The following is a 20,563-nucleotide window of genomic DNA, read 5'->3' on the forward strand; positions in this document are numbered from 1 at the left end:
GTGAGCGGGAAGCCTTGTGGAGGGAAGGGTAGAAGCTGTAGGGGAGGAAGACATTTCCTCTACCCATTCTAGGTCCTTCTGGCCGGGCTATGAATGAAATCGACATGAGACAGAAAAACAGGAGAAAATGAAACCAAGCTTTATAACATGTATTCATGGGAGAGACTCAGGCAAACTGAACAACTCGCCAAAATGGAGGAGAGTGTCCTCTTAAATACCATCCTCAGCTACAGATCAGGAGGATGTTGGGCTGGGTGGAGTCAGTTATGGGAGGTTACCAGAAAAGCACAGTAAACACGAGTAAGGTTATTACACAGATTTAAGTCCTTGCCTTCCGCACTGATAAGAGTTTCTAGAGATAAGTTCTTCCCCCGTCTTCCTAGGACAGAGAGGGAGACACCTTTACAGATGGAGATTTCCTTTACAGACGTAAATGTCTCTTACAAAAGGTAAGTAAATTCTACTTCCAGAGTTTCTCTCCTGTCTGCAGTTTTTACAAGTAACCAGCCCAAAATAATCCTCATGCCAAAGAGACACGTCTCGCGGTGGCCAATTCCAGTCGTCTACAAAGCCCTTTTACTTTGCTTCAGTTCCTCAAGACTCGTGAGGTCACTGCTCTGTGGAATGGAATTCTCACGACAATGAGCTTTCTGCCTGTCCAGAGACGCAGGTCACATTTTGTTTGTTTATTTTTATTTAGTTTTTAATTCTACACTTCTGGAGTGGAGAGTGGGAATCTCTTTATTTACTGCTTTTTGGTCTTTTGCTTCAGGCAATTTTACTTTGTTTCTTCAGTAGTTTCAACCTACAGAAATTGGCTTGAATGATCTGTGTACTCCAAAAAGGACCATCATCATGTGGCAGCAGCTTCTTTCTGGAATTCCCTTCTTTCCTTAGACTGGGGAGTACAAAGATGCATTTTAGATTTCCTGTACAGTGGTCTTTTCTGTTCTTAAACTTTGGGAAAACCAGTTCTTAGATCTGTGGATAAGAGCTTTAAGGACCACCAACCCTCTTCCTTCCTTGTGACAAGAGAGTTTCCCTTGTTGAAGTATATGGGGTAACTATTCTGGTTCAAAACTGTTTGGCTTGAACTAAAGAAGCCTGCCTATGGCCTATCAAACATACATTGTACATCTGCTTTAACCATGAAAGTAAAGAATGCATTAGGGGCCAGCCCAGCCATGCAGCAGTTGTTTGCATACTCTGCTTCAACAACCTGGGGTTTGATGGTTCAGATCCTGGGCACGGACCTATACACCACTCATCAAGCCATGCTGTGGCAGGCGTCCCACATATGAAATAGAGGAAGTTGGGCACTGGTGTTAGCTCAGGGCTAATCTTCCTCAGCAAGAAGAGGAGGATTGGCGGTGGATGTTAGCTCAGGGCTAACCTTCCTCAAAAAAAAAAAAAAAAAGAATGCATTAAACATTATCTCAAAGTTAAAGAATGCACCCTTTTAAGATAAGAATGCGTGTTTCTCCTCCTATGCCCATCAGTATCAGTAATTCCCGTATCAGTGCTCCTGAAGATAAATTCCCTTTCCCAGGGATCCGGGTCTTGTTGACCTGCTAATCTGCAACTGAATACCTCTTTGAAGTGTTGATGAATGTGTATCCTAGGCATGTTTAATGTATATTCTTTGTTCTAAAAAGGTGTAAAATTGTAGTGGAAACCACGCTTGTCTGGAATACTTTCTTCCTTTATGGAAACTGCCTTCCTGGGTTATAATCCTCAGCTTGGCTTGAGGAAAACTCATCTTCTCTCTCTTATCTATAGAATGGTTATGGATTATTTTGCATCAACGCTTGGAAACTTACATTTAAAGAAAATTCTTCGGATCATAGCATAGGTTGGCTCCATTTAGAGACAAGGAATGGCTCATATTTAGAGGGTGAGAAACACTCCAAGTAAAATAACCCACAATTGTGTCATTGTTTTCTCGCATGAGAGAGCAGAGAGAAAGCAAGTCCTCCCCAGCAGGTTGGGGTGAAAAGAGTTACAATTCTCAGTTAAATTTAAAGGTTTCTTTGGACACAGGTTTCCTTTATGGGAACGTTACATTGTGTTTTCCCCTTTTACATCTCTGGAATCTTCCGCCTGTTTCAGTAGTCTGCCAGTCTGCTTATTTGGGGTAAGCTGCTGGGAAGTTGGAAGAATTATTTTGCACACCACTTGAAAACGCAATTGAGGGGCCCGCCCCGTGGCCAAGTGGTTAAGTTCTCGCGCTCCGCTTTGGCAGCCCGGGTTTCGCTGGCTCGGATCCTCGGCGCAGACATGGCACCGCTCATCAGGCCATACTGAGGCAGCACCCCACATGCCACAACTAGAAGGACCCACAACTAAAATATACAACCATGTACTGGGGGGCTTTGGGAAGAAAAAGGAAAAATAAAATCTCTTAAAAAAATTTTTAGAAAAACAACTGCAATTGAAATGGAATCTAGCCAAGAACGTCCTACCGTGAGCCTAAGGCTCCAACTCTATCGCCAACTCACAATGTGACCTGAGGGAAGTCTCCTCCTCTTTCTAAGTTTCATTTTCCTTGTCGTGAAAATGCTAAGATTGGATTCATCCTCTCTTTCTGACCTTCTGCAGAGCATTTAGTCAGGTGGCGAGTTGGGAGGGAGACATGCCGTGGATGGCCATTAGTAGTGGCTTTGCACTGCTCGTGCATTCATTGCGTTACGTGCATACCACTTCATCTTTGGAGTGGAGCTTTCCACGGATTGTTTTTAACCTGTGGTATTTGTTTGTGGTCTTTCAGGAGCCTCCACATTGTTGCGAAACAAATGAATATCTAGATTTTTTTCTTCCTTTAGCAGTAACAGTTCACATTTGTAGTACACTTTCAATTTATAAAGAATTTTCACACTGGTGTCTTGTTTAATCCTCAGAGGGTCGTTGTACAGTACACTGAGGGTGGTATAGAGGAAAGACACCTGTACTCCTACCCAAAAGATATGAGTAGTATCAGCTGGGGGACCTAAAAGTTTGAGTAAATGATGATATGTATGCAGATAGATAGGCAGGCAGATATCCGTCCATCTTTTTGTTCCCTGACACACTGGGAACCCATTCCCTAACATGAAGGTACACAGTACATTTGACCTCATATATCTTTTTCTTCTTCTTCTCCTTTTTTTTTTTGAGGAAGATTAACCCTGAGCTAACTGCTGCCAATCCTCTTTTTGCTGAGAAAGACTGGCCCTGAGCTAACATCCATACCCATCTTCCTCTGCTTTATATGTGGGATGCCTGCCACAGCATGGCTTGCCAAGCGGTGCCATGTCCACACCCAGGATCTGAACTGGCGAACCCCGGGCTGCCGATGCGGAACGTGTGCACTTAACCGCTGCACCACTGGGCCGGCCCCTGTTCTTCTTTTTAAAAATGTGTTTACAAATTTTACGTTTAATAAGATTCACTCTTTTTGGTGGACAGACTATGAGTTTTGACAAGTACAACCAAGATACACAACAGTTCCATCACCCTACCCTCCTCCCAAAAATGCTCTCTAGTTAACGTCTTCAGAGTCAGGCCCTTGCTCCACCCTTAACTCTTGGCAACCGCTCATCTGTTCTCTGTCCTCATAGTTTCGCCTTTTCCAGAATGTCATATAAATGCAATCGGATAGCGTGTGTTGAGTCAGGCTTCTTTCACTCATCATAATGCATCTGAGGCTCCGCTGTGCTGTCGCATGGATCAATAGTTTGCTCTCTTTTATTGCTGAGTTCTTGCCCATCGTATGAATGGATCACAGTCTTGCTTTGGTTTTAGTTCACTCCCCAGGTGAGGGATATTTGGGTGGCTTCCAGGTTTTGCTGATTATGAATAAAGCAGCAATAAACATTCACATACAGGTTTTTTTGTGTGAACATAGATTTTCAATACATTTGGATAAATATCTGGAAGTGGGGTAACGAAGTCATATGGTAAGTGTACATTTAGCTTTAAAAGAAACTGCCCAAGAGTTTTCCAAGGTAGCCAGCCTATTTTGCATTCTCACCAGCAGTGTAGGAGAGTTCCAGTTACTCCAAGTCTTCACTAGCACTTGGTGTCATCGGGCGGGGGGGGGGGGGGGGGGGGGGGGGGGGGGGGGGGGGGGGGGGGGGGGGGGGGGGGGGTGGTTTAGTCATGCTGATAGGTAGGTAGTATTTCATCATAGCTTTAATTTGTATTTCCCTAATGACTAGTGCTGTTGAGTATCTCTTCATGTGCTTATTTGTCATCTGTACATCTTATTTGGTGAAATGATTATCTAAATCTTTTACCATTTAAAAAATAAGACTGTTTTCTTATTTCCGCATTTTGAGAGTTTTTTACAGTACCTTTGCAGAGCAAAAATTTCTAAGTTTGATAAAGTCTAATTTTTCAATTTTTAACAAGACACTGTGCTTTTGATGTGGTATCTAAAAACTATTTTTCTAATCCAAGTTCACAAAGACTTCTCCTGTGTTTTCTTCTAAAAGTTTAAGAGTTTTACCTTCCACACTTTGGTTTATGACCCATTTTAAGTTAGTTATTATATAAGATATGAGGTTTAGGTAAGGTTCATTATTTTTGCATATTAATGTCCAGTTGTTCCAGCATCATTGGTGGAAAAGATCACCCAGCTGGGCCCAATGTAATCGCAAGAATGTTTCTAAAGAGGGACACAGGAGGGTCGGAAGCAGAGAAGGAAATGAACTGATGGAAGCAGAGGCTGGAGTGATGCCATTGCTGGAAAGGACTATGAGTTAAGGAACGCAGGTGGCTTCTAGAAGCTGGATAAGGCAAGGGACTGATTCTCTGCTAGAACCTTCCAAAAAAATACAGCCCTGCTGATACCTTGATTTTAGCCTGTAAGACCCATTTTTGGACTTCTGACTGCCAGAACTGACAGAAAATGAATTTGTGTTGTTTTAAGCCATTAAGGTTGTGGTAATATTTCACAGCAGCAATAGGAAAAGAACACAGAAAGCTCTGCTGAATTGCCTCTGCACTTTTGTCAAAAATCAATTGGCTATATTTATGTGGAACTACTGCTAGATTCTCTATTCTGTTCCATTTTTCTACTTGTCTATGCTTTTGCCAATACCATACTGATACATCTATTTAAACCTGCCCTGAATTCTCTTCTTTTCCCTTCTTCATATCTTCAGAATATGAAAAGTTGGTCAATGGTAGTAAGAAGGAACCAAAGAGATAAAAAGCACAAAATGACAGGCTTCAAGGTAGCCATCTGTATTAGTTATCTATTACTGAGTAACAATTATCCCAAATTTAGTGGTTTAAAACAAAAGCATTTATTATCGCACAGTTTCTGGGGGCCAGGAAACTGGAAGCAGCTTCGCTGGGTCCTTCTGACCCTCAGGAGGTTGCAGTCAAGCTGTCTGTCGGGGCTGCAGTCATCGCAAGGCTTGACCGAGCGACGGTCTGCTGCCAAGGTCACTCGTGGTGGTTAGCTGGCCTTCGAAAATCTGCTTTCAAGGTGACTCACACAGGGGCTGGCATGCCTTAACTCCTCTCCACAGGCTTCCTGAGTGTCCTTATGATACGGCAGCTGGCTGCCCTAGCGTGAGTGATGAGAGAGAGAGGAAGAGACAGAGAACTCACCTGCGACAGAAACCATCGTCTTTTTAGAACCTGACCTTGGATGTGACATCTCACCACTTCCGCCATGTTCTATTCATCAGAAGTGGGTCGGCAAGTCCATCCACACTCAAGGTGAGGGGAATTAAGCTCCACCTCTGGAAGGGAGGCGTATTGCAGAATTTGTAGACATATCTTTGAAGCCACTACAGTCCACCCTGGTGACAAATTATATTCCTCCTATGAGCAAAATACACTCATGTACTCCTCAAGGGCCCTCAAGAGACTTATTCATCACTGCACCAGCTTGAAGTCCAGAATCTTGTCATCTAAGTCCGGTCCAGGAGAGGAGAGCTCCTCACGTGCAGATCCTTAAGATCAGCTCGTTGAGTTTAGTTCTTTTTTTTTTTTTTTTTGAGGAAGACTAGCCCTGAGCTAATTGCTGCCAATCCTCCTCTTTTTGCTGAGGAAGACTGGCCCTGAGCTAACGTCCGTGCCCATCTTCCTCTGCTTTATATGTGGGATGCCTACCACAGCATGGCGTGCCAAGTGGTGCCATGTCTGCACCTGGATCCAAACTGGTGAACCCCAGGCCGCCGAGAAGTAGAACATGTGAACTCAACCGCTGTGCCACCGGGCGGCCCCAGTTTAGTTCTTGTGAACTGTAAAATTGAAGAAATGGGTTATTGCCCCCCTCCCCCCCCCACATAAATGATGCACAGGCGTCGGATAACTGCTCCAGATATTCCTGTTCAGAAAGAGGGAAAACAGGAGGGCTGAAGGATTCAGTGGTCCACGGCAGTTCTAAAATCCAGTCAGGCGGGCCAGCCCCATGGCACAGTGGTTAAGTACGCACATATAAAGTAGAGGAAGATGGGCATGGATGTTAGCTCAGGGCCAGTCTTCCTCAGCAAAAAGAGGAAGATTGGCAGCAGATGTTAGCTTAGGGCTAATCTTCCTCAAAAAAATAAAAAATGAAAAATAAAATAAAATAAAATCCAGTCAGGCAAATGGCAGTTCAGTTGCAAGTTCCTTGACGAGGTCTCAGCCTGGGAGTAACCTCTGTGGTTCTTGACTCCCCTCTCTGAACCCTTGGTTCTGCCCTCTTCATCAACCTTCCCTTTTCACAAAAGGTAATGTGTATGTGCTCTATTTTCCTAACCCAAACTCATAAAGAATTCTCCTATGTTTTCTTCTAAAAGCCTAATAGTTTTATGTTTCACCTTTTAGTTTTTGATCCATTTCAAGGTAATTTGTGTATAAAGTGTGAGGTATAGAGCTTCAGATTTTTTGCATAGAAATGTTCAACTTCTCCAGCACTGGAGGATGGGAGACCTTGTGGAAGAGAGAGAGAGAGCCCAGCTGTCCCAGCCAAGGCCAACCTAGACCATCCAGCCAATGCTCAAACATGTGAGGAGACCCAGTCAGGATCAGCACAGTAAAAACGAATTCAGACTTTCTGGGAGTAATTTTGCAATACGTGAGCCATACTTACAACATGCGGTTTGACCCAGTCATTGTAATTCCAGTATCTTAGTCTAAGGAAATAACTAATGTACAAGATTATTTAAAGTGTTACCAATTTCACCTGACTCCAGTGGGCCTCTGACCCATACTAGGAGGAGCTCCGATGAGGGGCCCACAGGTAGGCCTCCTACCCACCATACGTCCCTCCCTTGAAGGCTCCTTTCCATTTGTGTTGCCAAGTCCAATGTTGTTGCAAATACAGCCCGCTGCCTGAACTTCGGTTGTGAAGTGTACATGCAACTTTATCATCTAGTACGAAGAGGAAAACACTACCATTAGAATGTGGACAGTCTGCCATCCTATGAACAAGCAGCTCCATTAAGATGACCCTGAGGTTCCAACCAGGAAAATCAAATCACTCCAAGGGTCATATGTAGCTTTGCAGCACAGCTATATATACATTATATTAACATTTTTCCAAAATGTAAATTATATCCTTGTTTTGATGGTTAATTTTATTAAAATGCTTTTTTTTTTTTGAGGAAGATCAGCCCTGAGCTAACATCTGCTGCCAATCCTCCTCTTTTTGCTGAGGAAGACTGGCCCTGAGCTAACGTCCATGCCCATCTTCCTCCACTTTATATGTGGGATGCCTACCACAGCATGGCTTGCCAAGTGGTGCCATGTCTGCACCCGGGATCCAAACCAGCAAACGCCAGGCCGCCGAAGCGGAACATGCGAACTTAACCACTGCACCACCGGGCCGGCCCCCAGGTGCTCATTTTTAAAGATTCACATACACAAAGGTATAATGTAGAAAGTGAAAAATCATCTCTAATACCTCCCCAGAGGAAACCACTATTAATAATTGACATATATAAATATCTTTCGACACCTTTCTATACAGAAATGTAGTTACATATTATCTTATTCCAAAACAGGTTCATACTATAAAATATATGATTTCTGGGGCCAGCCCTGTGCCAAGTGGGTAAGTTCACATGCTCTGCTTTGGTGGTCCAGGGTTTCGCTGGTTCGGATCCTGGGCCCAGACATGGCACCACTCATCAAGCCATGCTGAGGCGGCATCCCGAATGCCACAACTAGAAGGACCCACAACTAAAAATACACAACTATGTGCTGGGGGTCTTTGGGGAGAAAAAGGAAAAATAAAAAATCTTAAAAAATATGTGTATATGTAATGATTTCTAATGTGCTTTGTTGACTGAAGTATATCATATGGACAGTTTCCTTTAGAGCTATATCATCATTTGTAACAGTTCTAGAGTATATACCCACTCTGATTTAATCATTCCACTATTGATGCACACTATGGTATTTCAAACTTTTGTTATTACAAAGCATGTTCTTTTGTTACCTGCCCACCGACCCCCATAAGATGTTAACCACCACCCTGCTCAGAATAAGCCTGACATGTTCCCTTTAGCTTCCGGTAAACTACACAGAGAGGAAGGAGAAGATGGCTGACATAGGTCAAATCCAATTAAACCCAGTTGAAGGCAACATGGCCATGGCAATGGCTGGCTATAACCAAATAAGGAAAGACAAGAGGTGGCACCCTTGCTCCCCAGGAAAGCCTGCCCATTTCCCTGAATTACTGTGAATATTCCTCCCCTTCTTTACCTGGACCCCTTATAAAAGCTGCTTTATCACCCCCGGGAGCTGAGAAGTTGACTTGTGAACTAAGTTCCCACCTCTCCATTCTGTGGCCATTGAATCAAGCTTGTGCTATGGAACACTCAGCTTCAATTTTGTTTCAAACACTAAATGGAAAGGAGCCTTCAAGGGAGGGACATGTGGTGGGTACCAGGCCTACCTGTGGGCCCCTCATGAGAGCTCCTCCTAGTATGGGTCAGAGGCCCACTGGAGTCAGGTGAAATTGGTAACACTTTAAATAATCTTGTACATTAGTTATTTCCTTAGACTAAGATACTGGAATTACAATGACTGGGTCAAACCGCATGTTGTAAGTATGGCTCACGTATTGCAAAATTACTCCCAGAAAGTCTGAATTCGTTTTTACTGTGCTGATCCTGACTGGGTCTCCTCACATGTTTGAGCATTGGCTGGATGGTCTAGGTTGGCCTTGGCTGGGACAGCTGGGCTCTCTCTCTCTCTTCCACAAGGTCTCCCATCCTCCAGTGCTGGAGAAGTTGAACATTTCTATACAAAAAATCTAAAGCCCTATACCTCACACTTTATACACAAATTACCTCCCGATTGTACTGGATATTTATATTCACAAAAATTATTATTGGGTGTGAGAGAGTACAACCCATCTACTTTTGCCAAAGAGCAACAATTTTTGTTACAGAAAACCAGTTGCAGCTCAGTGTATCTTGAGGTGGGGATGGGGGCAGAAGTTACAGCCAAAACATAGGATACTTCACTATGTAAATAGTGATTTCCTTTGCTTTCATAGCAGTCTTCCCTGTTTCAGAGCTTCTGACTCCCAGGTGCTCGGTGCTGTAGGATACCACCAGGTAGGTTTTGACTTGCCAGGTTTATGTGTGGCCATCAGGGTGGGGATTGGGTGAGCCAAGTGTGGCGCCGAGGGCACTCAATTTAAGGTGCCACTTGCAGGAGCCCGAGAGTTCTCTTGCCTCACTCAGTCCCGGCCCTGGCGTCCAGTATGCATTTATGATGACTCCCCTGCGAGCAAACGGCTAGGCTGAGCTTACCTGTGAAAATCATATGTCCTCCCCTTCCCCTCCCGGACACACCGGAAAACCTGGAGGACCTCCCTGCCCAGTCACTTTGCTCTGCCAGGGAGATTAAGTTCCAGGTTACCGGTGTACGTGTGTCTGGCCCAGGCTTGGTGCGGAAGACAGAAGGAGCGTGCCTGGGTGCCAGCGTTAGGCCGGGCGGGTCCATATCCGGGTGGCCTGGGTGGGTGGGGCCGCCCCTCCCTCCAGGTCCGGAGGTGGGTTGGGGCTGGGGAGTGACGCGCAGAGATTGCCTTTTGCCCCTTCCGATCCGAGATGGGGCGGCAGAAGGAACGCGAGGGGTAACAGGGTGTGGACTTAGGGCGTGCCCACCCTGCGCATCGGCGGCGGGGAGCGCCCCCAGCTAGTCCCTGAGTTAGGACGCAAAAGAAGAGGAGGAGGAACCCGAGGAGGGCTCGTCGAACCCGCCGCCCGCTCCGAACTTGCCAGGGAAACTAGTGCGGAGGGAGGGGCCGGGGCCGGGGCCGCGGCGGGAGGAGGGGCGGCCGCAGCTGCATCCAGCCCCTTTGGCTTCCTTCCCAGCTCTCCTTCGCCTCCTCCTCCTCTTCCTCCTGTATGAGTCAGGCATTTCCCGGGGATTTGGAGCAGCCACGCGCGGCCTGGGCGCCCGGAGCTGTAGCAGCAGCCGCCGCCGCCGCCGTCACGCCAGGAGCCCCAGCGCCGGGGCCGCCACCGCGGCGGGTACCCGCGTCCCGGGCGCGCACGGACCATGGAGAGGGCGGCCCAGGGCGCAGACGGCGGCGGGGGCAGCAATAGCAGCAGCCGCAGCAGCAGCCGCGCCACCTCGGCGGGCTCCTCGCCCTCCTGCTCCCTGGCGGGCCGGGGGGTCTCCAGCCGGTCGGCGGCAGCCGGGCTCGGCGGCGGGGGCAGCCGCAGTAGCCCCGGCTCGGTGGCCGCTAGCCCGTCCGGGGGAGGCGGCCGCAGGAGGGAGCCGGCGCTCGAGGGCGTGCTCAGCAAATACACCAACCTCCTCCAGGGCTGGCAGAACAGGTAACGCGCCCGCCGCCCGCGCCCGCCGCCCGCGCCACCGCGCGCCCCTCCCTGCGCGCCGCTCGGTGTGTATGTGAGTGTGTGCGCGCGCGATTGTGCCACCAGCGAACTCGGTGCTGCCTCCTCACGAGTGCCCTTCCTGCGTCCCTGCTCCTCTCCAGGTGAGGTGCCTAGGATGGGGCGCGCCGTGACCCTACCCCAGGACCGCACCACAGTGGCGGGGAGGCAGGCGAGAGCCTTGGTTTTCTTCTGTGCTGGCACCTGCAGGAACTGGAGTGGCAGAAGGAGCGCGCTGGTCTCCGGGCCCTGCCTGCCAGTGGTTTCTCGCGACCCTGAAGAACGGCTGAGAAAGGGAGGCAGAGGGGGCGTGCTTTATGCCTGGATGAAATGGTCCCACCACGGCGATTCTCTCCATAACATAGTTCATTTAAAACTTTGGCATTTAAAAACACCACCACCAACAAAAACTTGCCACTTATCTTCGGCACCTTCCGGTGCGCATGCTACCCCCTGCCCACTTGGGGCTTGGAACCTCCAATCTTTGCAATGGAAGATTAGTTTAAAAAAAAAAAAAGACACCCTCCCCTTTCGAAATGGGCAGTGTGCTATTTAAATTATCACCATCATTATTGTTTTTCCCCGTTTGGTGCCGTTTGAAGTTCCCTGCTCACTTTGCCCTCACAGTTGGGAAGCCTAGTTATGGACACGTGGAAGGATGGGGATGTCAAGGGAAGGGACTCAGCACACATGGGGAGGCGTCCTATGTGGACTAGATAGTGAGAAGAGTGAGGAAGACTTGGAAGGAGCAGGTGTGGCATTGCTGTTTACATTTTTTTACTTTGTTTTTCAGAAACAAGCCAGAGGGAAGTACAAATGTCCACGCAAGGAGAATGGGGCTTTTGGGAGAGGCTCTTGATGAGATCTTTTGTCCTGCTCTTAATAGCCCTTGGATCTTAGGACTTGGGGTTCTTCAGAATGCTCTGAAATCTGAATCACTTCCTGGGAGCTCTTATCTCTGCTGGTTACACAGATTACTTGGTCATCTCTCCCTGCAGATCCTTTGGAAAGGCTCAGATTACTTCCAGTTGAAACCTATCAGGCAATTATTTACATGAAACTCAACCAGGAGGAAGGTGACTTCCTAAGTGTGGAAACCGAGTTGTTTCTATATTGACAGTAGAGACAGAGCACTCTCGGCGTTGCCTGGGTTTCCTTGGAGATGTCCTACTAGTTAGTGGAAGTTACACTTAAACTTTTGGATCTTTTTATTTCTCAGAATAGCCCCCGTGTCTGCTCTTCCTCTCCCTTTTCCCCTTCAGTTCTTGAAAGCTGAAAACGAAGAGAGTGTGTAGGACGAGAGAGAAGTGAGATGACTAAATCTGATTTCACTTCTTGGTAATTGTGTCTTGTTAATGGCATCTCAAGGTGCCTTGTTGGTGACGGCTTTTGGTTTGTGTGTTGGGCAATCACTTTTAATGCTTTTTTTTCCAAGTAGCTTCTGAGGCCAGCAGAGCTTTTACCCTGGATTACAGTTATTTTACTTGGGGATGGGATTTTTACCTGCCATGTATATTAAAGGATTTGTTCTTTGGAGTGGATTTGGGAGGAATTGGAGTAACTCATGCTTTTGTATAATTTTAAATCCACTGGGGTATCTAGGTTGGAGGCCAGATTGAGAAGAGGCAAAATTAATAATCATGATAATACCTACATGATTGCAGGCTACACAGGTGGAATGTTCTGTGTACACTGCTGAGCTCTCATCTTTATTGAGTTTGTTTACTGTGGTTTAGAGCTGCCTGCCGATGTTTGTTCTTACCACAGTAGACTCAGGATTTTTTAAGTCTACCGCTGACTCCAAAAGCGTTGTCTCTTTCTAATGGTTAACATCTCTGTGTCGGGTTTATGTTTCCCACAACCGTGTTTTCTGAACTGTGGCTGAGGGTCCATTAGTGATCTGGAGAAGATTTATGATGGCTCTGTGATTGCTCACGTCTCGCTTCTCAAGGGGTCTTAAAAAGGGAGATCAGGATCAGTGCAAAGGAAGAGAGAATAAAGATAGAAACCTTGAAAATATATTCATTTGTTCGTTTATTTATTCAGAGCCTTTTATTTATATGTTTATTTTGAGGAAGATCAGCCCTGAGCTAACATCTGCTGCCAATCCTCCTCTTTTTGCTGAGGAAGACTGGCCCTGAGCTAACATCCATGCCCATCTTCATCTACTTTATTTGTGGGATGCCTACTGCAGCATGGCTTGCCAAGTGGTGCCATGTTAGCATCTGGGATCTGAACTGGTGAACCCCGGGCCGCCAAAGCAGAATGTGCGAACTTAACCGCTACACCACTGGGCCAGCCCCATTTTATTTTATTCTTTTTCAGAGCCTTTTATTGAGGATCTACTATGTGCCAGGCATTGTTCTAGGAGCTGAAGCTGCTCCAGTGAACAAAACACATGGGCATCTTCTCATGAAATAGTAGAATTAAAAAGTAGACGTTGCCCGCACCTCCCCACTCCAGGGGAATGCCTTGCTGCAATAGGTGGGCTGCCTGATTGAAGTTACCTTCATTTTGCGGCCTCATGACATGTTTCTTTGGCATTTCTTTTCAAATTGTTCACAGGTAGTGACAAATCTCTAGCCGCAAAGTTCTTGGTGTGTGTTCTCAGGCTGCCACGCTGTTGATAATGCCCCTTACCAGCTCCTGGGTCTTAACACCAATCACCCACTAATAGTTTTCACTCTGGTATCCTCTTACATTTCCTCAAGTTGCAGTAAAGCTTACATTTTAATATTCAGTATCATACCCTGCTTTATTTTATTTGTAGCACTCTCAGTCCCATCACTATGCCCTTAGGAAGGCAGTTTGGGCCAGAATACAAAATAAATGACATAAAGAGAGGTCACAGGAGACAAAACTGCACGTTGTGGGTCATACTCGTCTTAGAATATGTCTGGGACACTTGGCTCATACTCATTGGCTGAGAGAGTGTGAAATAATCAGAGCATGGGGAAACTATGCATTAAAGAATTTCTGTAATTCATTATTATAGATATTAAAAAATATTTCAGATATAATAGCATGGTATATAGATTTATAGGATGGTGTTAAAGAGTAAATACATCTAAATGATGAACAAAAAAATTTCAAAAAGAGGCAGGTGCTATGAAGATTAAAAAAATGTTTTAAAAATGATGAAGGGCTAGCCTGGTGGCATAGTAGTCAAGTTCATGCTCTCTGCTTTGGCGGCCTGGGGTTCGCGGATTTGGATCCCAGGTGCAGGCCGACACTGCTCTTCAAGCCGTGCTGTGGCAGCGTCCCACATACAAAATAGAGGAAGATTGGCACAGATGTTAGCTCGGGGACTATCCTCCTCAAGCAAAAAGGGGAAGATTGGCAACAGATGTTGTTAGATTAGGGCCAGTCTTCCTCACAAGAAAAAAAAAGGAAAAGAAAGAAAAAGAAAAAAGATGATGAAATAAAGGCAAGTACTTACGGAAATAATTTTGTGTGGATCTAGTGTCTTTTTACTCCTATTTGCCTTTTAATCTAGTGCACTGTCTTTTTGCTTTCATATGGAGTGAAGCAGGGGGAGAGTGAACCCCAACAGCTTAGGGAAGCAGGCCAGTGCCAGATCACACAGTACCTTCTAGGCTGGGAGAAGAATTTAAGACTATATTTTGGTTGCCCAGAAGGATTTTAGACAGGGAGGTGACACCATCTGGTCTGATTTAAAGAGTTCACTCTAGCTACTATGCAGAGATGGAATTTTCAAGGGGCCAGACTGGGAAACAGAGAGACCCATTAGGAGCCAGCCCGTCATGGTGGTTCAGGCAAGTGATGGTGGGGGCTTGGACTTGGGGGACATGGGAAATGGAGAAAAGGGACAGAGTTGGAGTGGGGAGGATAGAAATTGCGGATGGATTGGGCATGTTGAGGTGAGAGAAGGAGGGAGGTCAAGGATGACTCTTGAGTTTGTAGGACTGAGAGGGTGGGAGGTGGAGGTGTCCTTTATGGAGATGAGGGTCACAGGGGAGGAAAGTGTTGGTGGGTAGGATGTGGGACAACCAAGAATTCCATTTGAGCTGTGTTCAGTTTGAGATGTCTACACCTAGTGAGAAATTGGCTATGTAACTCTCATTTGCCGTAAGGCTAATTTTGGTCTTAAGCCAAGATGGAACTCCTTTGAGGTTGCTCGTAATGTCAGGTGCTTGGGGAAATAATTTCTAATTGGATCTAGGAAGTGATATTTGAATATTTGAGGTTCTTCATTGCCATTCAGTTTTTCTGTTTGGAGAGAAGACGACACTGCAAATAGGAAACCAGCCTCCAATTCATTTTTTTGGTGTTTGGTGGGGTTGTAAGAACTCAGTAAAACACTGAAAGGCAAATCTTCAATAGGTTAAAGAAGTCAAGTGTTGGCAAAAGAAAACCTGAGGCCACCAGTGGACATTTATTTGGAGAGTAGAAATAGTGTGGACTCTAAGCCAAATCCTGACATCAGCGTTCAGCACATGTGTCGCCTTGGGCCAGTTCCTTGCTTGCTCTGGGCTTCTGTCTTCCTTCCTGCTACATGGTGACCATGCTGTTATCCTTCTCAGTGGTTCAGTGTGAGGCTTAACTCAGGATGCTGATGTCTAAGGGGCTGAGGATGGTGCTCAGCAGGATCAGAAGTGGAAGCTGTTGTTGGGTCTTTGGTTTGTCCCTTCTTCACTGGACCCTTTCTGGTCCATAAGATTCTTGGTTTATTTTCTGAATGCTGTGGTTACCCTGGAACCCCATTAACGTCATTATCACAGAGTTCTTTGAGAAGGAGATGATGACTTCATTTTGAAGGAATCTTTTTTTTTTTTTTGAGGAAGATTAGCCCTGAGCTAACTGCTGCCAGTCCTCCTCTTTTTGCTGAGGAAGACTGGCCCTGAGCTAACATCTGTGCCCATCTTCCTCTACTTTATATGTGGGACGCCTGCCACAGCATGGCTTGCCGAGCGGTGCCACGTCCACACCCGAGATCCGCACGGGTGAACCCTGGGCCACCAAAGCGGAACGTGTGCAGTTAACCACTGTGCCACCAGGCTGGCCCCTGAAGGAATCATTTTAACACTTGGAATCAAACGTTTGCATGTCTACGGGAAGTGACTTACTCCCTTCCTCCAGCCTCTAATCCCTGCTCCCTTCCCTGCTTTCTGTTTCTCTGTAACTCTCACATCATCAGACGTGCTCCATGTTTTTACTCTTGTCTCCGCACTAGATGGAAGCTCCCTGGGGACAGAGAATACATTTGTCTGTCTTGTTCACTGCTGTATCCCCAGTGCCTCGAACAAGGTCTGGCATATGATAAGGGTTCAGTAAATAGTGAATGATTAAGAAAACCAATGAATGACAGAGAAGCAAACAAACCAGGGTGTAGTTCTATTTTGGCCAGTGCTAGCTACTGTTGTAATTCTTGGATCTCTACCTGCTCAAGCCTTGTCTTTGAGTTAGTATGTGTATCATTTGCCCTGCTGTCTGCAGCCATCAGTCCATGTCATCTGGGTCAAGAAGTCTGACTTTTCTTGTGACGTCCCCACCCTGACCTGGGGCCCACCACAGCCCATCCACTGTGGGCCTTTAGTGACCAAATATCCAGGGCTTGCTTTTGACTTGATCTGCATTAATGACATGCTTTGAGAATGTGCAGTGTTAAGCCCCTAGCCATGATCTCCCAGGGTTTTGAGGAAAAGTCATTGGGGGTGTATATTAACTTTTAAAACCACACTGAATTAAAATGAATGATTCTTTGAGTATTCCCATAATTTGAGAGGAATTGGTGATACCAGGGTTGAGAATCACTTCTCTGGGTTTTATCTTCTTGCCCTCGCGTACTTATGAAGTATTCACACGTCTTGCTGTCTAGGTTGCCAGATTGTTCTGAGTCTGCACACTCAAATCCTTTAGGTGTACTAGATTGCTTCATTGATAATTATAATAAAGGGGTGGTTGCCTAGGTTACAAAATGGTATATAATATGATTCAAAATATTCATTGAGCACCTGCCTTGTGTTAACTACTCTCTGAGGGATCTGCCCCCCCATCCCCCCACCTTAAAATGTACATATATTTGAGGAGATTTATGCAAATAGTTACCATGGTTTTCCTTGGCTGGTGGGATTATGGGTGATTTTTCTTTTCTTCTCATCTCTCTTTTTTTTCCTCCCCAAAGCCCCAGTGCATGTTTGTATATCCTAGTTGTAAGTCCTTCTGGTTCTTCTCTGTGAGCTGCTGCCACAGCATGGCTACTGACAGATGGGTGGTGTGGTTCTGAGACCAGGAAGCAAACCTGGGCCGTGGAAGCTGTGACAGTGCCGAACTGTAACCACTAGGCCATCAGGGCTGGCACTCTCTCTTTTTTTTTTTTCCATTATTTTTTTTCCTAAGGTGAACTTGCATCCATTTTGCGGTTTGAAAAAGTTATTGAGAAAAAGAAAAGCTGCTCATGCCTTTTCACGTAATCTCTGAATAACTGAGTTTGTTAGGGTTAATTTCAGGTCTAATGTACATTCAGGAAATTACACAATTCCTAAGTGTACATAGTTCAATGAATTTTCATGAACAGAACACACCCAGATCAAGAAGCAGCAGCTCCCCCCTCACCCCGTCCCTTACAGTCATTCCCCCATAGGGTGTCTGTCAGGGGGCTTGTTGGCGCGGGCTGGTGGAGTCATTCATCTCTGTCTATTAGGCGGACCCCTTGGGCAATGTAAGGTAGGTAATATTATGAGGGAAATTGTTTCTAATGTCAGTGAGTAAACCTAATTTCCTTTAACGGGCAAGTTGGAATTTCTTTGGGTTTCTTTAAATACTGTTGAGCAATCAGTTTTGGAAGTATACGGGTAATCACCTGTGTTCCATTTTATCATCAGAATGACTCATAACCTGAGGACTTTTGTTTAAAGGTGTAATTAACATGCAATAAAATGTATTTGTTTGATGAGTTTTGACAATCGTTTACACTCTGTAACCACTGCTCCGTAAGGTATGGAACGTGTCAGTCCCCCCCCGCCCCCGCCCCCCGGAAGTTGCCTTGTGCTTCTTTCCAGTCAGTTCCCCTTCCCCTGCAGTCTTTTTCTGATTTTTATCACGGTGCAATAGTTCTGTCTGTTCTTGGGTTTCATACAGATGGAACCATATAGGCTATCCCTTTGGAATCTGGTTTATTTAGCTCAGTGTAGGTTCTGAGATGTGTCCTTGTTGCTGCACCTGGCAGTAGTTTATAATTTGTTTCTTTCTGTTGTTGAGAAGTAGTCGTACATTCTGTGGGTCTACCACAGTCTGTTTATCCTTTCACCTTTGGATGGACATTTGGGTTGTTTCCAGTTTTTGGCTGCTACAAATAAAGTGGCTCTTTGTGTACAAGTCTCTGTGTGCACGGATGTTTTCATCTCTCTTGGGTAAATACCCAGGATTGGAATTGCAGGCTCGTAGAATGGGTGCGTGTGGAACCTCCCAGTGTTTTCCCGAGGGCCTGAACCATTTCACGCTCCCACCAGCAGTGCAGAAGCCAAAGGGTCGCTCCCCATCCTGGCCAACTCTGGTATTTCTGCCTGGAGAGCTGTGGGGAAGCGGGGACTGCCGCCTTCTCACATGAGTCGTGTTGCTTCTGGGAGGGGCAGTCTGTAGGGGCACAGGCTGGTGAAGTCCGTTAGACCTTGTTGTCGTCCAGCTTGGCTTCTGTTTTTGGCTGAAGGCCTTGGGCAAGTCATTTTACTCTTTGGGCCCTGGTTTCCTCATCTGTAAAATGATACTAACCTTGGAGTGATGTTGTGCGGCGCCAGGCCCAGCACAGGGCTTGGAGCATAGTAGGTCCTCAGCAGAAGTTTGTTTACTGGCCATGTTGTGATGTATTTTGGACAGACCAGTCAGCAGCTTGGTGAAAACAATAGGGGGCAAGTCGGGGTCTTTGTAGGCCCAGCCTTAGCAAATATGCAGGTATTTCTTAGCCCATCCCCCTCTGCGTGGGGACCCAGGTGACCAGTTATTGTCATGGTGGCTGACTGTCTGCATTTGCTGCTTAGTCTGTGGTTCCTCAGTCCGCTCCGGTGGACAGTTGGTTGAGAACTCTGGGAAGAAAGAAGAGACGTGGGCCGTGGTGTCCTGAAACGAGGATTGAAGCGACAGTGCTGGAAATGTGGGAGGCCGTTCTGGCTCTGCCTGGCTCCTGCGTGATTTGGGGCCAGGCCAAGACAGAATTAAAAAGAAGACCGTCCAGAATTTCACTTTTGATCTCTCAGACTGGATGGAATATGGTCACAGCCCAGAAAGAAAAGTGCTTTATTTGTGCCCCGTGCAATGATATCAACAATAAAGTCACAATTAGGAAACATTATCCACAGTCTTGTTGCAAGCCTGTTCTTTGAAGGTCAGAGAAGGCATTTGAGCCGGGAATAACTTTTTCACGTTGTGCTGTCGTTTTTAGAAGACTGTTTATGTTTTTGTGTGGTTTGTTCCCTTTCTATAAATATTTTGATGGAAATATAACAAGTTGAAGGGCGACCAACATCCGTTTTTAATAACTTTTCCAGGATGTGTTAATGTTTATTGACAGTGCTGGTCACGTGACCAGTGAGCTGGAGAGGAGGCTGGTGTGTGAGACGGGAACCTGCCTAGGGAGTAGTGGAATCAGGTTCTCCCTTTACGTGGGGTGGACCTGGGGGCTCTGCCTGAGCCCCTTGTTTGCGGGAGTTGAGTGGATTAGGTGACAGATACAAATGACCCTCGGCTCGTCTCTGCAGTAGTGGTTCCATCAGACCCGTGGTGGGCTGCTAACGATGCCGGGAAAACCACACGACAGTGTTGCTGGGCCTCTTGGTTGTTAACTAGAGTCTGGACAGAAGTGGGAACTTTCCAAGTCCTGAGCAGGCTGGCAGCATCAGCGCGCAGACACACTCCTCTTTGTGTGTAATTAGGCCTGGTGAAGTGTTCAGACCCGCATGTATGGCGAGCACGTTTTGTGTATTTGCTGAATGCCGTGCGAGATGTGGGAGACACAGAAGAAAGCACAGGCCGTGCCTGAAGGAGGGGACTGTCGAAAACAGGGGCGGCAAACTTTTTCCCTAAAGGGCCAGATAGTGTTTTAGGCTTTTGTGGGCCATATAGTCTCCATGGCAACTGCTCAACTCTCCCACTGTAAACAAGTGGGCGTGTCTGTGTTCCAACAAAACTTTATGTTCGAAAGCAGATGGTGGGCTGGATTTCGCCTGTGGGGTGTAGTTTGACCATCCCTGATCTAAAACGACACTCAGACGCCTTCATCAGGTAGTCAGGGCAGCCTCATGTAGTGACTGAGAGTACAGATTCTGTGGTCCAGCTGCCTGTGCTTGAATCCTGGCTCTGCTGTTTACTACCTGTGTGACCTTGGACAAACTATGTAACCTCTCTGTACCGCAGTTTCTTTTTTATCTTTTTGAGGAAGATTAGCCCTGAGCTAACATCTGCTGCCAGTCCCTCTCTTTTTGCTGAGGAAGGCTGGCCCTGAGCTAACATTCGTGCCCATCTTCCTCTACTTTATATGTGGGATGCCTGCCACAGCATGGCTTGACAAGCAGTGTGTAGGTCCACACCCAGAGTCTGAACCTGTGAACGCCAGCCTGTCAAAGCGGAAGGTGAATGCTTAACTGCTGTGCCACCGGGCTGGCCCCAGTACCTCCATTTCTTTATCTGTAAGATGGGAGTAATATACTGTCTGTGTCCTAGGGTTGTTGGGACCAATAGAGAAGATGGGTGCGAAGGGCTTTGACTGGCACGTA

General features: G+C 46.4%; 1 protein-coding gene across 2 annotated transcripts in view; it reads left to right on the forward strand.

Annotated features, from left to right (window-relative positions):
• The first annotated feature begins 10,010 nt into the window (after positions 1 to 10,010).
• OSBPL10 (oxysterol binding protein like 10) overlaps positions 10,011 to 20,563 on the forward strand; it is a 285,389-nt gene continuing 274,836 nt past the window's right edge. For both annotated transcript variants that reach the window (XM_023620803.2, XM_023620804.2), the window contains exon 1: positions 10,011 to 10,778. In XM_023620803.2, coding sequence (XP_023476571.1) covers positions 10,498 to 10,778 — 281 coding nt within the window. In that variant the 5' untranslated portion in view covers positions 10,011 to 10,497. The remainder of the gene's footprint in view (positions 10,779 to 20,563) is intronic.

This window comes from Equus caballus, chromosome 16 (assembly GCF_041296265.1).
Source record: "Equus caballus isolate H_3958 breed thoroughbred chromosome 16, TB-T2T, whole genome shotgun sequence".
NCBI lineage: Eukaryota > Metazoa > Chordata > Mammalia > Perissodactyla > Equidae > Equus > Equus caballus.